The 17,250-nt window shown below is 45.0% G+C and overlaps 1 protein-coding gene across 4 annotated transcripts in view; it reads right to left on the bottom strand.

Annotated features, from left to right (window-relative positions):
• LOC111867333 (plexin A3) overlaps nucleotides 1–17,250 on the bottom strand; it is a 478,840-nt gene that overhangs the window by 165,954 nt on the left and 295,636 nt on the right. For all 4 annotated transcript variants that reach the window (XM_023857101.2, XM_023857095.2, XM_023857114.2 and 1 more), the window contains exon 4: nucleotides 4,229–4,357. In XM_023857101.2, the coding sequence (XP_023712869.1) occupies nucleotides 4,229–4,357 (129 nt within the window). The remainder of the gene's footprint in view (nucleotides 1–4,228; nucleotides 4,358–17,250) is intronic.

Here is a 17,250-nt window from a genome sequence, read left to right as displayed (position 1 = left end):
AATATCTGGGCCGAACTAAAATTTCAGTACACTCTTAAATGTCCCAAGTTTCGATCAATACGAAACATTACATATTATCTGTATTAGCATGACGGAAATCTGTTTCACACGTGAGGCCGATGTGTTAGACAACAATTATTGGACACGGACCTGCAGTTGCTTCACGCACTATGCTACAAGCCGAACGGTCCCGATGAGGTAACAGAATTTTCCGATTGACCTAATCCTTCCAGCCGCACTATGGCCATGGGGTCGACACAGCCTCTAACAGAAATGAGCACCAGGAATCTTCCTGGGGGGTAAGGCTGACAACCTTACCGCCATCTGTGAGCCGACTGTCTAGATAATGTGGGAGCCTCGACGTCTCTCAACCCTATGGGCCTCCACGGCCTGTTACAGGAATAGCTCTAGCTTCACCTTACTGTCTTCCGGAATATAACGCCGTGTAGTCCGCTGAAAGTCAACCGACGTTTCGAAGGAAAACATAGCCTCTTTATGGTGGAAAATAAGTACAGCAAGAAACCAGCACGTAAGCACGTGGCAACCAGGATCTGCCCTGAAGATAGAAGCGATGTTTTCCTCCGAAATGACTTTCAACGGACTACACGGCGTTATTTATTTGAAGACAGTCTTATCATTACGTCACGGATGATTTTATCTTTGAAACGGCAAACTTGTGAATAAACGCCGACACAAATCTTACAGCTACACAAACACTTATTGCAATAATCTGTTACAAGCCTGTAATTGAGGAAGAAACACGTCGCACACAGTAATTTTAAATGACAAAACACACGTCAAAGCTGGGATCAATGAAAATTAAATTTCATTGGGTGTGTCTATATGGTGCACCATAAATTACAGTAGACGCTGACAACAGACTTGAGCCAACAAAACACTGTGAGTAGACCACAAAATTACCGAAAGTAGTATGTTTCCGTGTCTGCGTGTATTGTTTCTAAAACTGGGCTCAGTGAACGAATTTCGGCACTGAAGAATTCTGAACGGACCACGTAATTTTGGTCCATATGTCCTTGTCTTACACCAATTGGCCTTTTATAAAACTCTGAACGCTCTTCATGACGGTATAATTAACTTCAACTGCGCAGTAATGGAAGTTAGATCCTTGTGATAAAATTCTTTTTCGATATAACGATATACAAGAGAAGTATTTCGTGCATATTTGCAGTAGGTTTAAACGGAATTCTGTACCGTTAAGAGTGGGCCGTTAAAAAGAGTAACTTGTCCACGTGCTTCACTCGTCCAAGGAGTCCTACCGTCTGAGCAAAAAAAAACTGAAGAAGTGGCCAGGGCCCAACAAAGGGGTGTAGAGCCATTAATGTATGGATCAATGGTCCCTGTGATTAACTGATTAAACACTACATCATGAAGGTGTATGGGGGAGCGGATGTAGAGATTCACATTTTCTTGACCTCAGCACTAGTTGGAGGTGTGGTGAGCTTCACGCTTCGGCCCCTTTATTCCCAGGGGAAGCGTCCCCAGTAACCACTGAATAGGAAGCTAAGTGAGCACAGTCTGGACGACATGGAGAAGTGAAAATTCTTGCCCCCCATCGGAACTCGAACTCAGGACCCCTCGGCCGTCCAGCCCGTAGCCAGACGCTATACCGGCCAGTCTCTCCCGGCTGTTACGTATCAAGATTAAATCAGTTAGAACTGAGATTCTCACAAAGGTAACTATGACGATCACTCTGTCCTGCAACATGACGCCGTACAACTTAAAGTTGGAGGATACTTGGGAGGAAAGCCAGCAAACATCTACCAGACTATAAGGCGTCACAGTCCACAAGACAGCTTTCAGCATGAAACTGTACTCACAATTACAACACGAACTAAATTTTATCTTGCGAAGTATTCGTGATCACAACAAAGTTCATTTCGAAGCAATACTTAGAGACAGAAGGGAGCCGGGATAGCGTGGTCGGTCTAGCGAGTGGCTACGGGCTGGACAATCAAAAGGCTGGAGTTCGAGTCCCGGTGAGGGCAAGAATTTTCACTAATCCATGTCGTCCCGACCGGCTCTGGGGCCCACCTAGCCTCCTATCCAATGGGTACCTGAGAGTCTTTCCCTGGGGGTATAGCGGCCGGGGCGTGAAGCTGACCACACCTGACGTGAAACTAGTGCCGAGGTTAAGAAAATGTGGATCTATACATCCATTCTCTCATACGTCTTCATGGCGTAGTGCTTAACCTCACACCTGAATCCAATATGTTATTTCGTAAATTTACTGAACTACAAAGTTAATTTTGTAACTTTCAAAAAGCATCGGTATAGCGGCACGATATGGGCTGGATGGCCCGGGTTCTATTCCCGTCAGTGCAGGATTCTTCTCTTCCCTACCGTCTGGGACACAACCAACCTCCTATCCAATGCGTACCGGGGGCTCTTTCACCGGAGTTAAACTGGCAGGAGCGTGAAGCTCACCACTCACCTCCATCTAGTGCCGCGGTCAAGAAAAGTGGAACTATACCTCCACTCTCTCATACGTCTTCATGGCGTAGTGCTTAATTAGTCAAGAGCAACTTTACCTTTTTATAAAATAATAAATAATTCGTAGGGAACAAAAGCCAAATCGACTAAGGTACGGTTTGAGATTTCAGCTTTGCGGGTCTGTGCAGAGACTAAGCGCCAGGCGCACTGGGTGTGACTACACGCTCGTCCTCCCACACATCCGCCCAGCTCTCTACGGTCACAAAGCGAAAACGCGAACTGCAGTGGGAGTAAGCGAGCTGTCTCCTACACTGCACAGCCTGCAGACGGTGTCATTGATGGGAGTGGCAGAAGCACGCTGCTACCCAGACGTCTGGACAAAAATCTGTGTCCGGTCGATTCTGCTGCTGACTCAACCGTGTTCACATTTACCTACATACACGAAAACACAAGGGTGCCAGCATAGCGTAGTCGGTATAGCGACTGGCTACGGGCTGGACTACCGAGTAGTCGGTGTTTGAGTCACGGTAGGGTCAAGAATTTTGTTGTACAGACCGGCTCTGGGGTCCACCCAACCTCCTATCCAATGAGTACCGGGGGTAAAGCGGCCGGGGCGTGAATCTGACTACACCTCCAGCTAGTGAGGAGGTCAATAAAATGTGGATCTATATATGCTCTCCCCCATACGTCTTCACGGCGTAGTGCTTAATTAGTTAAGCACAGGGAAAACTTTACCTTTTACCTTAGAGAGCAGTCAGTCACATTGCACGGGGCTCTCTTGGGCTCAATAGAGACCAATAAGAACGCTGTGGTGTAAGGACGGCCTAATTTGTGTATGCCTACTTGGCATTTGGGGCACGCGGTAGCGTAGTTCGTTAATGCAATATGCTACAACCCGGAAGGCCACGGTTTCGCTCCCCGATTAGATCACTGGATTCTTCAATTGACCTAATCCTTCAAGCCGCACTATGGTCCTGAGGTCGACTCAACCACTAACAGAAATGAGTACCAGGAAACCACCTGGGGAGTAAAGCGCGGCGGGCGGGAAAGGCTGACAACCTCACGGCCATCTGTGAGCCGACTTTCTAGAAAATGTGGAAGCCTCGACGTAACACAACCCTATGTGCCTCCACGGCCTGTTACAGGGATAGCTTTACATTTTGACCTTACCTAGTCGGTATTCTCACTGTGCGGATTTGGAAACTTCGCCAATTAGATTCTGTAAACTGATTAAGCGCCGGTTACGGCAGCCGAGCGGTCTAAGGCATGTACTGTCTTCGCTCGCTTGGAAACCGGGATCGTGGGTTCGAATCCCACTCAGGGCATGGATGTTTAGTTTGTGTGTGTCCGTTGTTCTGTGTTTGTGTACAGGTATAGGCCTTGCGACGAGCTGATCAACCGCCCAAGGAGTCTTACCGAATGTGTAAGATCTAGAAAAACCGAAGTGAACGGAGAAGTTCATGGAAGTAGGCCTAGGCCCACTGGGGCTGTAGTGCCAAGGGGGAAAAAAACTGATTATGCAAGAATGATTACAGACAAAACTGAGGGTAGGAGATACAACGACAAAGAATGTAAAAGAGGGTAGCCCCGAAGTTCATACTGGCAAATCTATTCTTACAATGGAACAGGAAGACGAAGAGATACGCTGCCCAAGAAAGAGACAGAAAGAACAATCCAAACAACATCAAAACCGGTTTCGGACTTAATTGTTGTTAAGAAAGACGAAGAAGTCAAAGAAGAGCAGAATTCGGTAATGAGCCATTAATCTGATCCTTACCTTTCTCTCGGTCATTACGTAAAGATGCATGAGCTGAGAGTCGAAATGGAGATCCGGGTTGACGGGAGAGTTCTCATCGACGATCAGGTCCCCGTACTCCAAAGCAGAATTAGAGCTCTCCACCACGACCTGCACAGAGATTACACACATATATACTGTCACGTGTATGAATGTGACTCCAAAGACGGAGCCTGGTGACTACACTTATCTCTACACTTTACACATCAATACAGCACACGCTAAACCTTCTCAGTCTGCTGTGTCTTCACCAGTAGTTCCCTGATAGCGGCTTCTAACAATGGAGATTCTTCAGCTTCCGCGCTCACTTCATTGCCCGCTGGCTCTCAACTACACCGACTTAGTATTCCCTTCACAGACGCCCTTAAAACTCTCCAACTTCAAAACTTATCTCGATTATAACATCTTTGTCATCCATCACAGGCAAAACGAAACACGAAGTCGAAAAAGCACTCGTGTAAAAGCAGCGCGGTGTCACGTGGCAGAATGATGCAATAGGCTTGCGGAAGTGTGACCTTTGCCTCTCCTATAATCATCTTTCACCAAGGCAGTTAAAAAACAACAATCCGGGAACTTTCCGATACATCTCGTACTGTCACGTGATGGAGTGACTCTAAATGGGGTCTGGATTGGTAATCGGATTAGTTGAGTACTTACAGATCGTACCTGCAAGTAACTACAGCACTATCGCAAATTCACACGCTCCACAGTTCACTACAGCACGCACTGAGTCTTCTCACTCTGGTGTCATTTATTGGTTGCCTAGTAACGGCTTCTAACGACAGAGCTTCCTTAGTTCCTGGGCTCACGTCCTCGCAGGCTGGCGTCTATCTCACACCTAACTCAGCGTTGCCACACAATCACAAAAATGTGGGCTTCTCCGCCTCCCATGAGAGGTCCGCGACTAGCTCCGACGGGTCTGCCTCCCAATTGCTAACTGCAAACTTAAGTCTCTTTTGGACTCTCGACTGATAGGATTGTGTTTCGATTCTCCGATACAGACAACACCGCTTCCCACAATTCCTATTTTGTTGCATGTCGTAACTATCGGAGCGAACCTACAGAGAACACCGTTCCCAGCGGTACTTCCATTGGTTACGTCGCGCGGCGTAACATATGTCACTGTTTATTGTGCCATAACCTAGTAACATGCATCTCTTCTTATTAAAATATTTCGGATTTCAGCGAACATACTCAGAATCACTCGGTGTTTTGGACTTCGTGAGGGGGGGAGTGGAAGACATATACTCGGTTGGGTCTTGGACCCTACTGTGTTTGTCTACAGGTAGAGGTCTTGCGACGAGCTGATCACTCGCCCAAGGAGTCCTACCGAATGTGTAAGATCTAGTAAACCGAAGTGAAACGGAGAGTTTCATGGAGGTAGGCCTAGGCCCAAATTGGGGCTGTAGCGCCGCAGAAAAAAAAATATATATATATATATGCCATAATACGTTGAATAATTTGTGGGAAAGTACCATGCACATGCTTATGGAACAGGTATGCTTCGTGTGCAAGGTAAGACATAAATACGCAGCGAATGGCGGCTGGGTGGATAGAAGTCCATATTTAGGAGGTCCTCGGATTAAATATTGCCCCCAATGACTAGGTATCCTAATGGTTTTCATGGGTTTCCTCAGTCATTGCTGGAAAGCAGTGCACAATACCTCAAACTGGACAATTACATTTCGTTACACATCCTTCCAGATTCATTATCCAGCATTTACACTAGCACACGAAGCTATATATAGTTTTTACATTAAAAGCGTCATTAATATACCACAGATAAGTAAATAACAATTACACGCGTCTGAAAAATCGCATTTTAGCCTAAATAATTTCATAAATACGACATGCTGCAGCGTTTGGCTATGATGAGAAATCATGTCACTACCATTATTCACAATATTCCGATAATTTGCGACAATAAAAGCTGACAACCCCCTCATTAATCAGAGTCACACTATAATTTCTCTCTTCTCTTTGTGTGCTGCACAAAGGCCACCACAAGTAGCATCTTTACATGCTTGCACTCGGGTACTGTTAGCATGAACCGCTCTCCGCGTTAGCATGAGCAGGCTTTTCCGGTTTCCACCTGCTTTTCCACGTGATCTAAGCTGCCCTATCTTCCATTCTGGATGACGACATGTGACCCGCATGATCCTACCTTTTAAGCGACCCTGGGGCTGGTATATGTATTGTCACGTAGCGGGGTTTGCGTGACGAACAATATGGGGTTCTGGATTGGATAATGGATTGACACTTCTTTACAATCAATTATAACAACTCACAAGCAATGACTGTCTCAGACTCGCTCCATTCCTTACTGGACTACGAGTGTCTTCTCTTCCACTGTGACGAATGAAGAACGAAGAATCACTGCTCACTCTTTGAACTGCCTTAAGAATGCCGAATGAACTGAACTAACTTCCAGGAGGGAGTCCTATATTTCATCCAAAGTGTAGGATTGATAAAGGATTAATCAAAAGGAGAAGCAAATTAATCACTGAAAGTCGCAGTGCAAGGGCCGGATTATTAGTTACTATACGACTTGCGGTTTGCCGCCAGTTCGTCTTGGCGATAAGCCCACTGAGAGCCACTCCTTATGCATTCATTAAACTTCCAGGTGAACCAAATATAAGTGACCATGTCTTACAGTTCCCTGTTATTCTGTGTTTATTTGTTGTCAGGTGAATGAACTCACCGAACGGTTGCTCAGCAGTGGACTATTCCAGCTCGTTGTCCCGGAAAAAATGTTAGCTGGCCGTTGGTTAGCAATGGACTTTCAGGCATCATGTCACAGTATTACTGGTCCTGTTTCGACTCACGCGGAGACTCCGGTGAAGGGGTAGCGTAAAATGTCTATGCCATGCGTCTGCTCGTGATAGCACTTAATGCCATGTTTTTAATTATGTTTCGGCCAGTGTCACCGCAGTCAGAGAGGGCACTTGTTGTGCAGCCGGAACTGGTATTTGTGTGTTCTATCTGGACGCATAACGAGGAACGCATGTTCGTTTGCTTGGAATAGGCAAGGTAAGCCTGGACTACTGCGTCATTACCAATGTTCTATTAACCGCCGGCGCGTTGTTTTAGCAAATGGAAGGCTGCGCAGTATATAAATATAAATCATTCCGTCCAATGTGACCTGTAAGTTTTTTACTACATGAAAACTTACCACCCTTACATGTTTCGGTCTCTGTGGACCATCTTCAGAGGGCAAACATCACTACAAATAGGAAACCACCATCACATAAGTTGTTTAGACGTAAAGTACGTACACTTATATGCTACAATAGAAAACAGAACATTTCACAAACACAGCAGTTTCCTGGGAATGTGAAGTTTTTAAAAAATTATATAAAATCTCTTGATGCTAATCAAAAATTATTTTTTTTTATTCTCAATAATTAAAATTCGTAAACCATGCAGGCTCGTGTTCGTCCTCCAATCGTCCATCTTGTATGGGGCAGATATTGTGCCACCTGGCTATGTTGATGTGGAGGTTCTTTATATCGTCCAGGGTTTGCTCGTGGCTGCTGTGCTGTTTTCATATAATTTTTTAAAAACTTTACATTCCCAGGAAACTGCTGTGTTTGTAAAATGTTCTATTTTGTGTACTATGCATTGTAGCATGTAAGTGTACGTACTTTACGTCTAAACAACTTATGTGATGGTGGTTTCCTATTTGCAGTGATGTTTGCCCTCTGAAGATGGTCCACAGAAACCGAAACATGTAAGGGTGTTAAGTTTTCATGTAGTAAAAAACTTACAGGTCACATTGGACGGAGTGATTTATATTTGTAACTGTTAGTGTGACGGACCAGAATGAAACAAATCAAACTGCGCAGTATACTTATTATCCAAGCAAGCTCGAAATGCAATGCCGTATGACGTAACCACTTGACACCGAAATGCCACGTGCCCGAGGTTCAGTGATTAATAATAACAGGTTCTGGATTGGATTTACTGGCACTTCGATTACACCTCGGAATCAATGGCTGCTTAAGACTCGCTCCATTCCCTACTGGACTACGAGTGTCTTCTCTTCTACTGTGACTGACTTGGTTCTGATTTATGAGTCGGTCATTTCCTCAGCTTCCGTTGTCCGCTGATCACTGATATCTTACGAATGGGGAGTATGAGCTCAGTAACATCAGCAGAGACCACCATCTCGAACAGTTCGGATGCTACTGCGTCCATTAGTTACAACGGGAACGCGCTTACCGAACCGTTGCCCAGCAATGGACTATTCTGCGTCTATTCTTTGCCACGGAAACTTGCCTACCCGAAATGTTGCTCAGCAATATGCATTGTATTTTTAGCCTACTCTCGTTATTTGAAACAAGAAAAAGATGGCTTATGAGATCACCTTGTGTGTGCCCCCACCAACACGTGAAAGCCGCAACAGTGGAGCCATTAGTAGGCAACGGCTCGGTAAACATGCTCCCGCGGCAACGAATACACATGCCGTGTTTTTATGCGGACCGCGTCATATGAAATAGTAAATGCAGTATATTGAAAGGAAAGTGGACGACTGTTACTCCAGAGAGCTTCCTGTTCATGTGCTGTTAACACCCTGCGGACATGTGGTCACAGTAACAAGTGGCTAACAGCAGCAGAGCCCAGCTCTCTTATTCTCTTCCTTCTAGTTCGGTTTAATGTCATTTGATGGATCAGCCATTCTGCGCACTAGACACATCAGTCACGTCTTTCTGAACATTTAATATTTGCTAAGTCATACTTCTTTTCAGTAGCGGGCCAGCTTGTAAAAGTGAATTCCGATTTGCAAGAATCGGCCATGTAGTTTGTCGGTGCCCTCGTCAAGCGCACTTTACATCTGTTACGTTATCTGCACTTAAATATATAATTCGTACACCGTTTAACTCTCTCTCCTTCTGGTAAAAGTTCTTCCCGCGCTTAATTAGTTAAGCTCTACCCCACGAAGACGTATGGATCCATGTATTCTTGACCTCGGCACTAGTTTGAGGTGAGTGGTCGGCTAAACACCCCGGCCGTACTACCCCCGCAAAGGAGCCTCCCGTATCCATTGGATAAGAGGCTGAGTGAGCCCCAGAACCGGTCTGCACGACGTCTACACGAAGAAAATCTTGCCCGTACAGGGTCTCAAACTCTAACCCTTGGCCGTGTACTCTGATGAAGAAGTAATTGCCAAAACTTTTGTATTCTTAGTTGAGTGAGGGTGAGTCCACTCGATACTGCGGCCACCACTGGCCTATTCTACCAGACCCACACAATAGATGAGAGTGATTGTGGAGCAATTGGTGGAATGAAGATTGGCAGGGGAAACCGAAGTGCTTGGAGAAAACCTGCTACAGTACCACTTTGTACACCTCAAATCCCACATGACCTGACCATGGCTCGAAACTGGGCAGCCAGCGTCTCTCTAAACTCACGGTATATTTGTCTGAGATACTACACCTGTGGCCCGCGAGACGAACATATCCTGTCACTTAAGACACCGGCTCCAACGTCGGGGCATGAGCCCAGCAGCATGGTCAAGGAATGACGGGGCCGTCTCTTCAGGCAGAAAATAAAGAAAGGGACCGAAATTGTTTTCCCCGACTAAAACCGTTTCGGGAAAGCTGGCCTGAACCAATACTGAAATTACAGTTCAAGGCGACTCGCAACCAAGCAGACAACGTAATGTAAGCATAGGGGCCGCGCCACAGCTGAAGCGGTTAGTCGCTGGCTTCCCACCGCGGCAGCCCGGGTTCGATCCCGGGGTCTGGTCAAGTGGGATTTGTGGTGGACAAAGTGGCGCTGGGGCAGGTTTTCTCGGAGTACTTCGGTTTCCCCTGCCAATCTTCATTCCACCAATTGCTCCACAATCACCCTCACCTATCATCTGCAGCTGGTACAATAGGCCAGAAGTGGCCGCAGTACAAGGGACTTAGTCCCACCCCACTAGCAATAAAAACAATGTAAGCACAGCTTCTTTGGCTGAGCCACTGCTGGTGCTCCCCACCGTGGCATCAAGATAAGGTCATGCGGCATTTATGGTCAACAGAGTAGCACAGGGGCGGGTTTTCCTAGAGCATTTCGGTTTTCCCCGGCAATGTGTATTCCATATGATCCCAGTTCAACGATCATCCTCTCCTCTGACGCTATGCAGGCGCGGCGACGACAGCGCGGCCGAATAGTGAACTACAAAGGCTTCCTGCTGAGTCGTAATAAACTCACTGACAATTCTTCTGGATAAGGAAAGGGACAGCTCATAGCAACAAGACATTGTGATGCATATACCCGTTTCTAGGCAACGCCGAAATACGCGTAGCCAATAATGGACAAATTACTACAGACTGACTAACAAATGACAGACCCGACCTCTCGTCAGAGAGGGCGCTACACATGGACAGGACAGTAAATTTCATACAAAAGAAATATCTGGTCATGAGCCCCAGCTGGGGCTCGACACCAAGACAGACAGACTGACTGACCGTCAGTGGTAACGTGACTCTGACTCTGAATGACTGGTATGGGGATTAAAGAATTAGAACTGGAGAACTGGGTCGAATTGTGGAGGATCGGCAGTTCAAGGTTATTGAACAAATGAAAAAAAAAGGACTTCACAGTGATTCGAAGTGATAGTTCCTGTGATAAATCCGTTGCCAGGAAACGGACAGTCTCCTAGTGATTTATGAAGTGGGTAGATTAGAGACAGCGCTATAATAGATTGTGATCAAGAGAGTTTGTAAAAGAAGGTGTTAATAAATCCAGTCATCCAATACAGAACTCATTATTATTAGTGACGGAACCCGGGACACGTGGCAATATCTACAACATTTTTAGAAGGCCTAATAAACATACCATTTTAACTTTGGTTTTTCTACCACATGAAGACAAACGAGGTTATCTCATGGGCCTCCTTTAATTTTTTTCGAAATAAGGAAAGTAGGCTAACAAGAGATTCGGAAAAGAGCAGTTTACTTTCTTTTGAAACGACACAGAAAAAGAAAAAAAGGGGGGATATAGAAACACACATACTTCTATTTTTTTTAATAACGAAAGCAGGTTAAAACCAACTAAAGCTGAGTTCTCTGTTATTCGCTGTGTAATGGTTTAGTTAGCAAGCAAACAAACATGAATGTTCAACTTCCTTTGAACACATTAATATTCATATTACACTGAGCTGTTGCTTCGTGCTCGAAACGTCCCGGATTTCACTCTCTGTCGAGGTTGGACAACCTCAATTATTGTGAGCAACTTCTGTGGCGTCAAAAAACTGCTTGGATACCTCAAAACAGGCCACGGCGTTCCCTTCCGCAGCACTTTCTGTTCATCACTCAGTCGATGTCCGATTCCACGTTACACAATCCGTGCAGCTGGAAACGTTGCAACAAATAAATTAAGAAAACCGAAAACGGGCAAAGGAATGTGATGGAAAATCCCGTTCCCTTCAAGCTGAAAACGCAACTGATCACTCGATATGGTGACTGGTTATGGTTAGGACAGCAGAGGGATCGGAGCTCGAGTCCCGGTAGGGTCACTGATTATCTCTCCCCCACGCCGTCCAGACCGGTTCTGATGCCCACGCAACATTCTTTCCGATTGGTACCAGGGGCCCTTTCCCTGGGGGTAGGGCGGCCGAGGCGCTAAGCTGACCACTCACCTCAAACTAATGTCGAGGTCAAAAAACGTGGGTCTATACGTCCAATTCCCCATATGTCTTCATGCTGCAGTGATCAATTAGTTAAGCACACGAACAACTTGAACTTTTACCGCGGGTTTAAAATCATCCTGTCCACGAAATAGTTGGGTTAATCATTAGTTTAAAATGACTGTACCCGAAGGTCACTTCCAATATCTCAGTACTATCAAAGCACAGCGTGGTTTGGCAATAAAGTTCCCGAACTGGTGTGGCAAGAAATAAAGGGCAATAAAAATCTGTTTAATTTCTGTTCAAAATAATCTCTACCCACCTGAATGCATTTGTAGAACCGTTTAATGTTTTTTAACAGTCGGCAACGGCCTCCAAACAAATAGCGTTCAGTTCGGCCTTCACGTTTTTCTGTCTTCATCATTTTGAAACCTCCTTCCTTTGAGGGCAGTTTTCACCTTAGGAAACAGAAAATGCAATCATGAAAACTGAGACTGTATTGACAGGTTTTGAGGAAGTTCTGGCATGATGAGAGTCTCCGCTGCTTTTGCGACGAACTTTGTGCAAATCTTCCTCTTCCGGAAATCTGTCGCATCATCTCCTCATTGATGTGTAATTCATCTGCCATCATTCTAAGAACCCACTGACCATCTCAAGTCACCATCTGACGCACATCTGTCATTGTGCCCGCATTTCTAGAGGCCGTAAATCCTGCAGAATCCTCCCAAATAACATTTACAACAAGAAGAGCTGTCTGCCCGCAAGTTAGTATCAACAACACCCTCATACCCATCAAACAAGAAGTTAAGTATTTAGGACTCCACCTTGACGAGAAACTAACGTGGAGAACGGATATAAAAGCTAAGAGAAGACAACTAGAGCTGAAAACCAGAAATATGAAATGGCTAATCGACAAAAAATCATAGCTATCCCTTGAGAACAAAATAATCCTATACAAAACGATAATAAAACCAGTCTGGACCTACGGGATAGAGTTATGGGGATGCAGTAAACCTTCCAACACAAAAATTCTCCAAACGTTCCAATCCAAAAGGTAAAGAGAACTAGTTAATGCTCCCTGGTACGTATCAAACGCTACCTTACACAATACCTTACGCTTATAAAAGCTAAGAGAAGAAAGCAAGAGCTCAAAACCAGAAATATGAATTGGCCAATCGACAAAAAATCACAGCTATCTCTTGAAAACAAAATAATCCTATACAAAACAATAATCAAACCAGTCTGGACCTACGGGATAGAGTTGTGTGGATGCAGCAAAACTTCCAAGACAAAAATCCTACAAACGATCCATTCCAAAACGCTAAGACAACTAGTTAATGCTCCCTGGTACGTACCAAACGCTACCTTACATAATGATCTAAGCATACCATATGTAACAGAGGTCATCTGAGCATACGCGGAGAAACACAAAAACCGGACCACTCAAAACACCAACCAACTAATAAGAAACCTCTTCAACCAATCAGCAATAGAAAGAAGACTAAACAGAATGTGGCCAGAGGATCTCATTAGATAAGCATCACAGAATCATCGGAAGATGATACCGGCTTCAATATTACTCACACCCATCCCATTTACTAATTACTCTATTCATGTATATTGAGTAATTGTAAAATTAAAAAAAAATCTAGAGGCTAAGTACGCCCGCCTCCACACGGGTGATGACCTGCAGCAAAGGAGTGTTACCACGCAGTTTCTAGCGGTCTCGGCGCGGACCGCATAGAAAACACTTCACTCTTATAGCGTACTGTTACAGCCGCGGGTCTATTGGTCCGATACCCGGCAATGGCTGTTCTTTATTGACGTGTATTGTTGCACGCATTACGCAACAACGGCTGTTTATTAAGAATCAGCCTCCGAGGGAACGCGTTTATCAAGCTGTTGCCTAGTAGTGGGTCGATATATCACAATACTATCCCGGTCTGGTCAAGTGGGATTTGTGGTGGACAAAGTGGCGCTGGGATAAGTTTTTTCCGAGTATTTCGGTTTCCCCTGCCAATCATCATTCCATCAAATTCTCCATCATCATAATCACCTGGTGCAGGTACAACAGGCAAATCAGTGACCGCCGTTCCGAGTGGACCCAACTGGACTCCACCACCGTCTGCGTGTGAAAGGACACTTTAGAATAATTCAAAATATCGCTAATCATAAAATTCCGGCCGATACAAAATCATGAAACAGATGTGAAAAAGAAGAGAATATCAACATAGTGCAGTGCGGTCGCATTTTATGCGAGGGATGCGCTCCTCAAGACAAGTTTTCTCATAAGAATTTTTTTTTTCCCTTGGCACTACAGCCCCAGTGGGCCTAGGCCTACCTCCATGAACTTCTCCGTTCACTTCGGTTTTTCTAGATCTTACACATTCGGTAGGACTCCTTGGGCGGGTGATCAGCTCGTCGCAAGGCCTCTACCTGTACACAAACACAGAAAAAGACACACAAACTAAACATCCATGCCTTGAGTGGGATTCGAACCCACGCTCCCGGTTTCCAAGCGAGCCAAGACAGTACATGCCTTAGTCTCATAAGAATACATTCGCATTGTTCCAAACTCTGAGCATAAAGTAAGACTGTATTAATATTTTTATATCGCACTATTTCAAATACGCACAAAGTGCGACCGCACCGTACGGTGCACGTGTCCGGAGCGATGCAATCCTAAGAGGCCAACACCCTAACAGCTGATAAGATGATGACGAATATACCTGTAAGCCCCTTCTAGGTGGTTACTTCACAATATAACGTTTACTTTATCTGATCTGAATGGAGAATGACCCGGTGACTGAACTCACACAGTAAGTGTAATCACATGCGATGAGTTGGATAATTAGCGGGACTCCAACCCGAGACAGACTGCGGTGAGACGGCTGTAAATCCGAGCTAAAGAGAAACAACATGACATCCGAGGTTCTCGCTGAGGCGGTATTCTGGAATATGGCGCTGTGTATTCTTGTACACAGAAACTGGTACGAATCTAACGAACTGCACGGCGTCACACTGTGATATTAAAGATACAAGGTGATTCTAAACTGGATACAGGACATGTCGGGGACACTCGGTAGCGTAGTTGGTTGAGGCACAATGCTACAAGCCGGAAGTTCGCTGGTTCGATTCCCGATGAGGTCATTGGATTTTCTCTTCCAGTTGGCTTAATCGTTCCAGCGGCACTATGAACCTGGGATCGACTCGGTCTCTAACAGAAATGAGTATCACAAATCTTCCTGGGGGGTTAAGGGAAGCCGGCGCGTAAGACTTACACCCCCACTGCCATCTGTGAGTCGATTGTCTAGAAAATGTGGGAGCCTCGACGTCTCACAACCCTAAGGGCCTCCATGGCCTGTTACAAGGATACCTTTACATATTTACAGGAAACATCAGTATTATAGTTCACGGAGAAGGTGGCATGTGAATAGAATTATTACAATGTAACGACAAAGGAACTGTGAAGAATAATACAGGTTATACGGCGGCTGCTCACCACGGAGACCAGGCTGACCGGATACGGACGATTTGCCACTGGAAGATGTTTTCCAACTAATTTCATCAGGTTTCGACAGCAAATCATCGTTCATCCATCACTCCATATTGATTTCTTACCCCACACCCCACTGTCCCCGATATGCACAACAACGTTGACAAAGCGGCACATTATAACATCCTCCGCCTTTAAGCTGGATCTTCATCTCTGGCCCGGCACTTGGTTGGTTACAATTACTGAGTCACAAGGAAGCACCGTGCAGTCTTACTGAGAGGCTATAACGTTTAGACATTGCCGGCATGTACTCAAACTGCATTATAAGATCACAGCTGCCGCGCGGTCTAGAGCACGAAGTGTCTTCGCCCGCTTGAGCGCTGGGATCATGGGTTCGAATCCCACTCGAGGAATGGATGCCTGCGTTTATTCTGTGTTTGTGTATGTAGCGGCCTTGCGCCGGGCTGATTCCGCGTCCAAGGAGTCCTGCCGACTGTTGTAGTATTAAGAAACTGAAGTTAAACGAAGAGTTTCATGGATGACCTAGGTCCAAACTGGGAGTAACAGGAAAAAGAGAGAGCCAACCTGGATTAACTACAAAAAGAAGAATGCAATCCCCGAGTATAAAATACTGGCAAAACAACGCAGTTCTATATCAGAAATAGATTACATCGATGTAACATGTGTAATTGTGGGATAGGGAATCTTACGGTTATGTAGAAAGTAAGAAGTAATTTACGTATATAGGCCTAAGTGGCACAGTTCAGATATCTGGGAACAACGATAACAGATCGAAACCTGATGCAGGAGGAAATCAAGAGGAGATTGAACTCGGGCAATGCTTGCTACCATTCAGTCCAGAACCTTTTGTCTTCTCGTCTGCTGTCCAAAAACATAAAAATTTGAATATACAAAACTATAATTTTGCCTGTGGTTCTGTATGGGTGTGAAACTTGGTCTCTGACATTAAGGGAGGAACATAAACTGAGGGTGTTTGACAACAGGGTGTTGAGAATATTTTGACCGAAGAGAGATGAAGTGACAGGAGGTTGGAGAAAACTGCATAATGAGGAGCTTCATAACTTGTACTCTTCTCCAAGTATAATTAGAATTATAAAGTCAAGGAGGATGAGGTGGGCAGGGCATGTGGCACGAATGGGGGAGACGAGGAATGCGTATAGGATATTGGTAGGAAGGCCAGAAAAAAAGAGACCACTGCGAAGAACAAGGCATAAGTGGGTGAGCAATATTAAAATGGATTTCAGAGAGATAGGATGGGATGATATTGATCGAATTGATCTGGCTCAGGATAGGGACCAGTGGAGGGCTCTTGTGAACACGGTAATGAACCTTCGGGTTCCATAAAATGCTGGGAAATTCTTGAGTAGCTGCAGAATTGGCGGCTCCTCCAGAAGGGCTCAGCTCCATGAGTAAATAAGTAATACAAAGATATCCTACGATGAACTAATTTCCAGTTATCAGGCATTACTCCGAAAGAAACGAAAAAAAAAAACCCCGCTTGTATGAACATTTGTACAGCGAAATAATTATTTTTCATTAAGAATTATTATTAACGAAAACAAAGGCCGAAACTCGCAGGCTTTATGGTCGGGGAATGTGCGATTTTGAATAACTGATGAAGAAAGTAAACAATGTAGAACGTGGAGCATGGAATGGTCCAGTATTTGATTTAGTATTAATTATTCAACCATGCAATAAAAGATATTTTGTAACACGGTAACACTTTAGATGATTGAGATTATTTCTTACTCTTCCTGAGTAGTGTCGCTAGTGTCGCGCTCTTCCTGCTCATGCGCCACTTTACACAAGATGGCTGACAAGGAAGACTGTCTCCGTGCAATTGTCTTTCTTTTTGTTTGTTAGTTTCTAGTA

Source organism: Cryptotermes secundus, unplaced genomic scaffold (genome assembly GCF_002891405.2).
Source record: "Cryptotermes secundus unplaced genomic scaffold, Csec_1.0 scaffold477, whole genome shotgun sequence".
NCBI classification, from domain to species: domain Eukaryota; kingdom Metazoa; phylum Arthropoda; class Insecta; order Blattodea; family Kalotermitidae; genus Cryptotermes; species Cryptotermes secundus.
Note: the sequence above shows the minus strand (reverse complement) of the source record. Positions and strands in the feature narration are given on the sequence as shown.